General features: G+C 49.0%; 1 protein-coding gene across 5 annotated transcripts in view; it reads right to left on the reverse strand.

Moving 5' to 3' along the window:
• Positions 1 to 978: 978 nt before the first annotated feature.
• The window catches only part of FYN (FYN proto-oncogene, Src family tyrosine kinase), a 207,172-nt gene continuing 195,985 nt past the window's right edge, over positions 979 to 12,165 (reverse strand). For 3 of the 5 annotated variants that reach the window (XM_029223384.1, XM_029223386.1, XM_029223387.1), the window contains one exon: positions 979 to 1,647. In XM_029223384.1, the coding sequence (XP_029079217.1) occupies positions 1,439 to 1,647 (209 nt within the window). In that variant the 3' untranslated portion in view covers positions 979 to 1,438. The remainder of the gene's footprint in view (positions 1,648 to 12,165) is intronic. The other 2 variants (XM_029223385.1, XM_029223388.1) reach the window with 1 other exon arrangement.

Raw genomic sequence — 12,165 nt, forward strand, 5'->3', positions numbered from 1 at the left:
GTAAAATACTGTCTTTTTAATTACTAAATTAAGAAAGTTAAACAATTTAAAAATGTAAACTCACAAAGAAATCATAACAAAAAAGGAATTAAGACTTCAGAGTTGCCACTCAGTATTAAAAACTCAATAGAAATAGGGTTTTTGACTTGTTAAACATATGTAATTCAAAGTTGGTACAAACAGCAACTAAGAATGTAATACTTTTTTTTGTGCTTCCCCATGAGATGTAAAGTAGTGCATAGTTATTTCACTGGAGGACCCTTGGACATAGAGAAAGTCATTTCATTAGCAGTACAGGACATTCAAACACTTATTTTACAATGGGAAATGTACGACCTCCCACCCTCACCTTCCCGACCTCCCACCCTCACCTTCCCGTAAGGGTTAGTTGAATGAGAAAGTTTAGCAGGTTGCCACGACTACAGTGCTATGGGTTTTAGACCATTTAAATGTGGTTACAAGGTTTATTAAATTAAAAAAGTTGGAAACATTTCAGCATTCATGTTTTATACAAGAAGTTTGTGTGGTATCCATCTTCTAGTTCCCCTGGTAGTATTGGCCACTTGCTTGCTTTAAAGAGGCTCACTTTTAAGTTTCAAGATCGTAGTAAGTCGAAGCAAATACTGGAAACAGAACTTGTGAATTCAGTTGGGGTGGGGGGGTGCTGCTGAAAAGAGTCAAAGTAACAGCCATCTACAGGCACAGTCATGAACCAAAAAAGTGCAATCCAAATTAAAAAAAAAAAAAAAATCAAATCATGTTTTGCAAAAGCCAAAGAACGAGGCCACTGGTTTTCAGAATAACACCGGTGCTTTTATGTTGATTTTCCAGTCAAATCCTCACTCTGGGTCCCGAAGCTCTGTGGCCCACGTCGGCCACGGTCTCCACGTTAGCACCCACATGGTATATGTACAGGGATGTATATATTATATATATTCATATTTAGAAAAAAGAAAAAAAAACAAACACCTGTCCTGGTTGGTTTTTGTTAAAACATGAAAAAAAATTTTATTGTTTTAGACAAAGAGGCCACTTTTTGAAAATAATACTTTTTTTTTAGTTGAATCAGGTGAAGACAGAGTTAAAATCACATAGGATTTGCATTTTAAAAAAAGGAAAGCACTAGGATCGTTGGCACTGGAATAACTATTTACACTGAACAGAGGTTTGGCCTGTTACATAACATCGATACAACGCATTTTCCAAAGTCTGAGAAATAACAAGGTTCTGTCTCGTATGCTTCACAGAGGAGGTTCGGATTTGGGGACAAGTGTCATTAATGAGGGCCATGGAAGTTCGTCAGCTTCAGAGTCACATGCAATCTGATCCTGGACAGTTCTCACTGCTCTGCTCGGAGCAGCTGGCTACGGAATTGAAAGCTAATGGGGAGGGGGCGGGGAAGCCTCTTGGACCAGGCCTCTCTCTGCAGACCCAGGTCTTACAGGTTTTCACCAGGCTGATACTGGGGCTCTGTGGCGGTGAAGTAGTCTTCCAGGAAGCCCTGCAAGTACTCGAAAGTGGGCCGCTCTTCGGGGTCCTTTTTCCAGCAGTGGATCATGAGCTCATGGAGGGAGATGGGGCAGTCCTGCGGACAGGGCATCCTGTAGCCGCGCTCCACTTGCTCCAGCACCTCCCGGTTGTTCATGCCTGCAAAGACAAGGGCCATGAGAGCAGGCGCGCTGGGCTGCCCGGCCACGGCCACCACCCCCTGCACCTCCTCTTTCTTCTACGTGGAGCCTGCGGGTGGTTAAAACATGTTGAGGGCTGTCTTAAATTAGACCCTGTCTTTAATGGGCTATCACACCACTCAGAAATAAAAAAAGGACCCCACTACTGACACACGCAAAGCCCCAGAGGATGAATCTCAAAAGCATTATAAGTGAAAGAAGCCAGACACAAAAGGCAACATACTGTGTGATTTCATTTATATGAAATTCTAGAAAAGGTAAAACTACAGTGATAGAAAGCAGGTCAGTGGTTGCCAGGGGGGGAGGGGGAGGGGAATCCTGCAGAGGGGCCGCAGGGAACAACAAGGAGTGATGGGAACATTCTGTATCAGCAAACCATCCGCCTAAAGGCCAGATGGTAAAGATTTTAGGTGCTGCGGGTTGCATACGGTCTCTGTCGCATATTCTTCATCTTATTTATTTTTCTACAACTCTAAAAAGGTACAAAACAAATACAGGGTGGAAGCCGGATTTGGCCCACGGGCTGTAGTCTGCCAACACATGTGCTATATCCTGTATGTGGAGGTGTGGCTATTTATGCTTGACAAAACTCACTGAATTCTTAAAATTGTTGAATTCTATTGTATGTAAATTACACTTCAATTAAACTGAGAAAAATATGAATGAAGCAGATAAAAACAAATCCATGGAATGAAAAATAAACCGTCCTTTGTTCACAGGACCTGTGAGCTCCACTGATGAACTTCATAAATTGGCTGTCCTCGTGCCTGGGCAAGCTCTTGGTGCCCCGCTGTCTGAGATCTGACATCACGCCACCACGCTGGGCACCATCCAGCCCAGCGACCCCTAGGTGCCCTGAGGTTTGATGACTGCGATGGGGAGACAGGGCGTCTGTGTTTACTGATGACCTTGGACAGGCCATCTATCATTGGAGACCTTTGCGACCCGCCAGGGGAGCTGCCTGATAGTGAAACATCAGGATGCCTGGAGCTAACAGGAGACATTCTGGGAGATTGCTAACCCTCAGGAGAATGCAACCTCCCTGCACGCTGGCCTTCTTGACAGAACAGGAAATACCACACTTGGGGTGAGCCGAACGCCCTGACCCCTTTCCCAATCACTGCCAGGCTCTCTCCTCTGGTTTTCCTTCCCTTTTCTGCCATATCATGTTCTGCCATTGCCTGCCAAGCCCTTGTATGTTTTGGCTGCTCCTTGGCCCTGAGCCTATAATCCTCTCCAACTTCTGACCCAGTTAATTTACAAAAGCAAGAGCCCGAGTTCCAGCCATTCAGAAACCCAGATTTCTTCCCCCAGCTCTCAGGGTTGTCATCAGCAGGACACAGCGCATACATGTAGCAGCTCCCTTTAATGCTGGAGGAGGTGGCAACCTGCTGGCTAGAACCCTGTAAGCCTGGCCAGAGCAGCTGGGCCCAGGTCACAATCCTGTCCCCCTGAGTGGGGGACACTCAGACTTCGGGATCTGTTCTCAGTTCTCTTTGTTGTTGCTTTTGGAGCTGGGTTGATCCCGGCTCCCGTGGCTGTCCAGCACAGCCCTGTCAGTCACATGCTTATCCAAACCCTTTCAGGATGCTTTCTTATTCTCTGCCACTGTAATTCCTTGAGGGGATAAAATCCGTGTATTATTCCTGCTGTGTTGAAGTAGGCCTGCGATTTAATTATTCTAATATAACCTTGGTCACATTTCGGGGGTGACCCTTATTTTAGTGAGAGAGGCTCAGTGAGTGAATCTGGGTCCCCTGCCTCTGCACCATGCCTGTCTTTACAGGGGCCCACTTCAGTTGGATGTTCAGTCAGCTCTGAGGCTTATTACCTTAAATCCTCCTCCCACTACTGAAAACTCATTTTGACAACTCGGGATGGAACGGGGGAGCTGGAAGCAAGGGGAGACGCTGGAGTGTCTTGCAGCGCTTTGGACAAACCAGGGCACGGGACAGGGACCAGCATGTCCTTATCCACGATCCCCAAATCCAACAAGCTCTGCAAAGCAAAAGTTCTGGAAACTCACTTGGGAGCAAAATTGATCCGAACTCACCTCATTCGGCCGTAAAGCCTGACCTGGTGTGAGGCTATTGACTGTTTCTCTTCATTCATACATATCGCTATAGAAGTAAGAATGTGTCTGAACACAGAGTGCAGCCCCAGACTCTCCTAGGGTGTTATATAAATTATGGTCTAAGCACTGTATGGACTTTCTAAAAAAAAAAACAAAAACAAACGAGTCAGACTCTGAGGTACATCCAGTCCCAAGGGTTTTGGCTGGGACGCTCCGGCATCAGGAGTGGCAGTAGCCACCACATTCCAGCCACCCCGAAAGGGTCAGGAAGAGAGCATAAGCACGTATCGGGCCTTCTCCAAAGCATCTGCTTTGTATTTCAGTACAGACCTTGGTTTCATAATACCAGTATCTCAGAAGCCACAGGTGGAAGGTCTAAAACCTCGGAAGGTGTGACAGGCCCTTCTGGAGGTGGTACCACCCACCCCCAAATGCCTTCTAATGCTTTATTCTGGCACTGAGACCACCCAAAACCACACCACGGAGTATAACTAATCGTTCTCCTATTGCTCCGCGGCCCTATGTCAGTAAATGTTGCATGTCCTTGAAAAACAAACTACTCAAATGCAAGGATTGCATGTATGTTTTAGAAACTCTTGATTCAGTCTCCACCAATGGAAAGTTTAATTGGCCACTTGGGTCAAGCCTGATTTTCTAGTGCTCTGCCTGAGCCTGGGACACAGCGGATGCGGCAGCTTGACCCTCAGCATGTAGCGTCTCCCGAGGCAGCCTGCTTCGCAGGCAGCTGTGACCAGGGACGGAGCTGGACCTTGGCCCACGTGGGACAGGGCACCAGCAGCCTCGCCGCCAGCTCCTGTGCACACTCTCCACCTCCGTTCTGCCTGCACCCTCTACTCACTTCTCCTCTTTCCCCTCTCATGCCTCTACCCAGGCTCCCCAGGCATGGGGAGTACACAAAACCGATTCCATGCACCAGGCCAAAGAGAAACATACCAACGTCAGCTTTGCTGGAAAAGTGGGATGTAAGACAACGCACTTGGCTGACAATGACAATGTGAATGGGGCTGGCTCTTTTCCAACCAACCATAAGCCAGAAGTGGACCTGGCACCTTCACGATGGGCCTTGGCAGCAGTAACCGTGCAACCAAGAGATGCCCACTCAGCAAGGCTTGGGTCAGTTTTTATTTCACAAACAACACCCTGAATAAGTTGGGTTGTGTTCCTATTTTTTAAAAAATAGTACTTTTGGCTCTAAGACTTTGAAAAATCATATTTAAGAATTTCTTTTTAGCAAAAATGGATTTTCCTCTTTATACTACTATTTCATGTTTCCTTTTTAGATGGCTTCATATTTTTGTTACAAAGAAAACTGTTATCTCCCCTCTTTTTAGCCACTTTTCCCAAGACATTGGTTTTATCCAACACCTGGGAGGTGAGGGCCAGGGACTGGGAAGGGAACACACACAAGACTGAGTGCCAGGGTGGTCAGCAGAGTCCCGAGGGACACGGGAACACTGGAAGAGATGAATCTTCGTATCTTGCTTCCAATTGAGGAAGCAGACGGGGGGTGGGCAGGGACGGGGGCGGCGGTGGAGGAGGGTGCCTGGGAATGTTCTGCCCTTTTCTTCCTTCTTCAGTGGGGAGAAGGCCAGGGGAGAAACAGAAAAGATAGAAACTTTAAAATATGGTGTATGTTTTAGGGAAACTTTGTCACCAACAGTTCTCAGTGGAAGCTGCAGTAGAGACTGTTTTTCAATAGGAGGGTGGTCTCTACCAGCCGGTGGTGTCTCACCGTGGGAAGTGTCATGGCCACAAAGCCCCCCAGGGTGTGTTGCCTGGTCCCCAACCTCCGCGTCAGAGAAGGGGCGCAGGGCTTGGCAGCCAGCGAGCAGACGCGCTCTCTGTTTTCACTCCAGCCTGCCCTCCTTTGCTCCCACCTCAGCAGTTCCTTACCTTCCTGCTCTCCCTGGCGTCAGTCAGGAAAATGGGCCATTTCCACTGGTCACTCTCACAGGGCACAACCCAGTGGGCCTCAGTTCACGGAAAATCCGTGTAGCCTGCCGTGCTGGGGTTTGCTTTTCAAATTGCTCTTCTCTGCATCTTCCATGAGGGCCTCCTGCCACCCTGCACTTCAGGCTCTCAAACGTGGCCACTAGTAGCATCCTTTCCAGTGGTCTGCCCCAAATCCTGCAGCTGAGATTCTCTGGCTGAGTGGACTGCATTCGCTTCCTGCCATTATGACCATATTATCCTTCCAAATCACGCTGCTGGCTTCCTCGAGGTTCCCGAATTAAGGTCCAGTTTCCAACTCTCACTTTGCAACCCTTACTACGTATGGTTACCGACAATGTCTGCTTTCACGTGTGTGCTTTCCTTCCCTCTCTCCTTTTTTTCCCCTCCCTCCTTTTCTTTTACACTTTCCTATTCCTCTTCCTTGAGCTAGATGTTAACTCGGTGGAGTCTCCTCGCTTTTCTTTTGGGTTCTTTAGGGAAGAAAACAATTCATTTTCATTGTCAGAGCCACTTCACTACTTCGACTCTGTGTCTCTCAGCAGGTGACTCGACTTCCCCTGGCCTCAGTTTCTCCACTTGTCAAGAGAATACCTCCACATTCACTGTGCTTTTAGCTCTTTGAAAAAAACAATGTCTTCTATGAACGGAAGGTGTTGGGCTTTATAGCTCTCCGTTTGTGCAGCTTCCTAATATGGATCTCCGAGGGGCCATCTCTATACAATAGGGGATCTTCACTGTTACCCGTTCAGGTTTGCACCTGGGCTGGACTAGGGGTTGCGAGAACCTGGATTTTTGTGCCGTGTTTATAATTAAGCACTTTGACAATGGGAATGATGCTCAGGTTCCCAGATATCCAGCTTAATTGAGCAAACCGAGCTTTCCGTTGAAACGAAATTAGACCCTATTGTGCATAAGGGTTTCCGTCAGAGGCTCCCCCTGGCTCCTCTACGTAAACCCTGGAAAAAGCCCTTCTGTTTACTTGTCTGCTGAGCATTTCTGGGAGTGCCGGGAGGGCAGAAGGAAGGAGGGCGCAGGTAATGGTGCTTGCTCAGCCCGAGAGCGTGCTATCAGATCACCGTGTGCTCCAGTTATCTTACCGGGCTACAACTGGGACGCTTCAAGTTAGGTTTTGGTTATGAGATCAAAGTACAGATTTTGGGCAGACAGATGTTGCTCCACGAGTATAGTTGAAAATAAAGGAGTGACCTTGAGAAGGCACAAGGATGACTAGTTTTGTTTATCTTTCCACATCTTAACCAGATAAGCTCAGGACAGCTGTTTTTATTAAGCCCACTCTATTAATAAATACAGAAACGACGGCTACTCAGGTGCCATAACACACAAACGTTGTTTAAAGTTGATAATACAGTATCACGAACAGCTCCTTTGTCCCAGAAACGTGAAACAGGGACGGTGAGGGTAAGGGTGCCCACCGGGAAGGCCGCGGAAACGCACGGATAGGGAAGAACTGCCCTCTCCTCCCGCCCTCTCTCCTTCACCTGCCACAGTGGCCAAGAGAAACTTTGTGGGGGGAGGTGACAACACGACTCCTGGGCATTCCAGGAAGGATTCCCTCTGGAGGGAACAACAGGAGCTGAAAGAAAAAGCCTGCAGACTGTGGATGGGGGCAGGGAGGACAAAGCACGCCTGGCTGAGATTCGAAGGTTCATCCCACCTCCCATTCTCCTGGCGGCAGAGCCCTAACTTCTTCCCACCCCAAGAGAAACCTGCTCCTGTCATCACGCTGGGCCCAGTGGGGATAAGAGTGCAGGCGGCAGCGATGGGCTGCTGAACACAGAGGAATTTAAGTCTACAGTTCAGGCTCTGTCTGAGGCATCTGAGTGGGGCAGAGGGAGGACAAAGGCGGAGACTTCTAATTCTTTAAGGAAAATGCTATACATTCACTAGTTATCTTCCTCTTCAAGTCATAATCAAGTGACTAGACGCATTCACGGAAGTCAGGCAGCTGTCAGTTGTTAAAAGAGTTGAAAGTGCTTCAAATGGATGAATAAATGTGATACACTTAAGAGAATGTTCCTGCTTTGTCAGATCCTGCCAAATTCCCAAAGCAGGTGTTCAGCTGAGAGCCGGGGCACTGAATGGCCGGGACATTCTGCCTAGAACGGTGCTGGGACATGGTGTCTGAACTGATCACGGGGTCAATTTCTCAGAACAACTTTGAGGACAGAGGCTACTTTGTGGCTGGGAAAAAACATGCTATATTTATTTGTGGAGATGATGAAATAGAGCTGAAAGGCTTTGCAGGCTATGGGCAAAGTCTTGTTTTAAAAGCCTCATAGGCATAATCTTTTCTCCCCCTGCCTATAGCCGTCCATGCATGCATCCATGCATGCATCCATGCATTCACTTAGACTTCCTGAGAGTGTACTATGGGGCAGACACTGTGCTGGGCATGGGGAACACATAAAAGGAGCCCCCTTCTCAGAGTTCAGAGCTACTGGGAAATAGAGACACAAAGACAAGGGTTTCAGCAGAGATGTACCCAGTGGCATGGAAGCAAGCAGAAGGTGCAATCCAGGAAGAGACATGGAGCAGGCTACACAAAGGAGGGGGTGGGCGTTTGGGCGGGGCTCTGAAGGATTCGGAGGCAGGGAGTGGAGCTGAGAAGAGAGACTTGCGTGTCTGAGAGAGATCTCTTGGTGCGAAGTGTTGGCAAGCGGCAAGCAAGAAATCACGTCTGGTCACGTTGCCCGCTCAAAACCCATCAGTCGCTCATCTCACTAACAGTAAAAGCAAAAGTCCTCACCGTGACCCAGGAAGACCCTACTGATCTGCCTGGGGCCTCCTGGCCCTCTGGCTCCCTCTGCCCTAGACACATGGGCCTTGTGGCGGTTCTTCAGGGCCTCTGTGCTCCGGTTGCCTCTGAAGGGAGGCTCCTCCCCCAGGTATCGACCCTGAGCCTCGCTTCCTCAGATGTCATCTTCCTGGGGAGGTCCTCCCTTGCTACCCTCTATCCCCGACCCCGTTTTATTCCTCTCCTTACCCATTACCACCAGCCAGTGCTGAATACATTTTGCTTATTTGTGTTATTGTCTCTCTCCTCTAAGGCATGAAAAGTTCAGGAGGACAGTTTTTGTCTTTTGGTTCACAGCTACACTCCTGGGGCCTATAGTAGGTATTCAATAAATATTTGTGGAATGACTGAAGGGAAGAGGTATGAAGGACAATGCAAACAAAGGCTTCTGGAGTTTATCTGGAAGACAAGGGGGAGCCATGGACTTGTTAACTAGTAGAGTAGGATAAGCGGGTCTGTGTTTTCCAGGATAATTCTGGTGGTGACAGTGATAGAATGGTGGGGGAGGGGAAGGGGGAGAGACCGGAAGCAGGAAATTCTATGAAAGGGGGTCACTGCACCAGAGGATGACAGCCCACCATGGGGCAGTGGGGAAGTCACTTTCCCTTCCCCCTTGACCCCCATCCTCACCACCAGCCGAAGTAACTTTCCTGTGTGTGAAGGTGACAGAAAGCCACTCTCAGGTATGAAAGAGTTCAGAAAAATGTATCTCCACCTACTGCTCTTGAAACAAGAATTACTTGAAAATACACTCTAGCCACCTGAGAAATAACTGCATTGAGAAGTCAGGATGGAAATCACGGTGGAAGGGGACTAGGGGTCTGTCCTGGGTGCTGTCCACAGGCACGAGGACTCAGGGCAGCGGAGAAGCAGCCCCTCGGCACATACTGCCCACGCGGGTCGCACCAACAGACGGCGAGGACACGGACAGGAAGGGCCTTCCTTCCATGGCGACAATGGGTGAAGCTGAATGACTGTTCCTTAGCGGTTGTTCTTCTTCATTAAGGTAATCATCCTATAATTGGAATCCCTCTCTGTAAAAGGGATCCCTCAAGAAGAGTGTACTGTGAGATTCAGAAGTCCAATTAAATGTGATTACAGCTGTGTTAAAGAACAAAAACAAGCAGCATCCACGGCGAGGGGCAGGTCAGGGAACAACTTTCCGTGGCTCCCATCACGCCCTGGCTGCCACGGCCCCCTGGCCACCACTGCAGACCGGCCAGGCCTCCCTGTGGCAGCACCAGGCCCCTCACGGTGGGCTCTGGCCAGGCTTTCCAGCTGCTGGTCCGGGTACCCCTGCCTCACGGCCTTCTCCGCAGACTAAGCCTGCGGCTCCTTGAGCGGGCGCCCTTCTGCATGCCCGTCCTTGTCTGGGACCCTCTTCCTCAACTTGAGGGGGAAAGCCCACGTGCCTTCTTCTCCGTGAAGCTTCCCAGTCGTGGCCCCTTCTCTCTGCCGCCCTCGCAGAATTAGGGTGGCTATCAAAGCCCCCGGCATGTCAGCAGTTGCTCAGAGTGTGTAACTACGTGCAGTAAAGTGGACTTGGTTCCCCTGTCAAACTCCTTTGCCATCCTCACGGGGTTCTGAGTGAAAGGCCCTTCTCAGGACCTGCTGTATGCAGATACCTGAATCGGGGCCCCTCCCCCATTATCAGAATTAAGATTGGGGGCCCACGGTGGGTGAGTTCAAGTACTCCATCCCTCGAAGATGATTTCCTCTAATGACAGAGAAGTAAGAAAAAAGGCTGATTTCTTCCTGGATTTGATGCACACTTTATCCATCTGACTTGCAAGCTCTATGAGTGCAGGGACTGGATTCATTCCTTTGCTCACTGTTCTAGCTCCAGCCACTAAAACAGCGTCTTGCTTGAGGACCGTTCTCATCAATGCTTGCTGAGAGTATGAATGCCTTGTTTATATTTATTTCCCAGGTCGAGCAAAACGCCAGGCGCGGTCACACCTACTGACGCTACGCCGAATGAATGAAAATCCCAGCCTAAGTTGTAAAGTGAGGCCGCTTTCTTTATGCCAAAACCAAACGTGACAAAAGACTCTCCCTCAGAAACACACACCTGCCTTCCTTCTCTGAGGCTGCCGCCCCCCTCTCCCCTTTGTCTTGGTTTCTGCGTGTGACCCTGAGAAACAAAAAACAGCTTTGTCTTCCTGGAAGGAAAGGCTTCACAGAAACGCAAAACGTTAACCTTCCCCCACAGCTGCATTTAACACATCGGGTGGCTGGAAACTTGGGGGACTCAGGAAGAGATTCATTCAAAATTCAGACAATAAAAAAAGAGGTGCCCTCACATCTTCAAAATCCTGAGACCTGCACATTCTCTCCCTTGAGGAGCAATTCAAAAATGCCCGTGCTGTGCTCCAGGCCCCTCTGGGGCGGCCCTTTCTGCCGTGCTAGTTGGCTATTCCCAGAGCAGCTGCCCACTTGGTGCGTGCCGGGGGCAGCAGTCGCCACAGCATCAATAAAACTGCCTTCCGCCTGCATCTCTAACCGCCCAGTGCTGGTGCTTCAGAGACAGGGAATTTGTCAATTTTGCCTCTGTGCCAACCTGGCTCTCCTAGGAGTCCTGAGGCTACGACCAACCCAGAAAGAGATCTTCTTTACTTCTCTGCATTCTCCCAAGATGACCAGAAACAATCATAAAAAGGGAACAAAGGGATTACAAATTAATCGGCCCTCGCCGGCTCCTCTGACTGCAAAGATACGATTACAAACTGAGGATTTGCAAGAGCCCTCAATTCCTCATTAATCTCCACTATCGTTTCTGTCGCTGCTTTTTTATTTTTAAAAGCTCCTTTCTTAGGCAGGGAATGATGGGGAGCTAGGTTCTTTCTGCACTCAACAGTAACTGAAAAATATGTCCTTAACATTTCAGAAAGCAGATCGTCCCTGCGCTATAACCACTAAAGCGTGGAGGTAAAATGGCACGATTATCCTTTATGTCACCATCTGTCTAAATTAATGAATTCAAGCGAGAGTAACCTAAAACCCGTGGTTTCTTTGGAGAGCATGACTCTGATAATCCAGAAAAATTCCAGGGCTTAAGAATCTCCAATGTCTTTACACTATACTTGCTTTTGTAGAGCATATTTTAACTGTTCAGAAACGTGCGGTGAGGGAGTTCCCTGGTGGCCTAGTGGTTAGGATTCTGGGCTTTCAGTACAGTGGGCCGGGTTCAATTCCTGGTCTGGGAATTGAGATCCTGCAAGGCGCACGGCATGGCCAACCCCCCCCCCCCACCCCCCGCCAAAAAAAACCCAACCAAACAAAAAACCCCACAAAAAACAAAACCAAGAAACACGCAGTGAGTGGCTTCTCAATTGCGTTTCCCGTGTGCCTCTGTTGTCTCTGGCCATCTGGAGCGGGGCCTGCAGAGAGGGCAGGTCCTGACATCTTCCTGCCAGGTTCACTCCCTGGGTCAGTGTTACAGAGTAATCAGAAAGCAGTGAGGGCTTTTCTCCTCTTTCCCAGAAGTGTCTGCAAACTCCATTGGGGCAGAGGTTCTGCCAGTGACACTTCTGCCCTGGGAGCCAGGGACCCACACTCTTACTGAGAGAGGAGAGAACCCATGAACTGGGGCGGGCTGAAGCATTCACCAGCTA

This window comes from Monodon monoceros, unplaced genomic scaffold (assembly GCF_005190385.1).
Source record: "Monodon monoceros isolate NGI ecotype Baffin Bay Population unplaced genomic scaffold, NGI_Narwhal_1 Super_Scaffold_15, whole genome shotgun sequence".
Taxonomy (NCBI): domain Eukaryota; kingdom Metazoa; phylum Chordata; class Mammalia; order Artiodactyla; family Monodontidae; genus Monodon; species Monodon monoceros.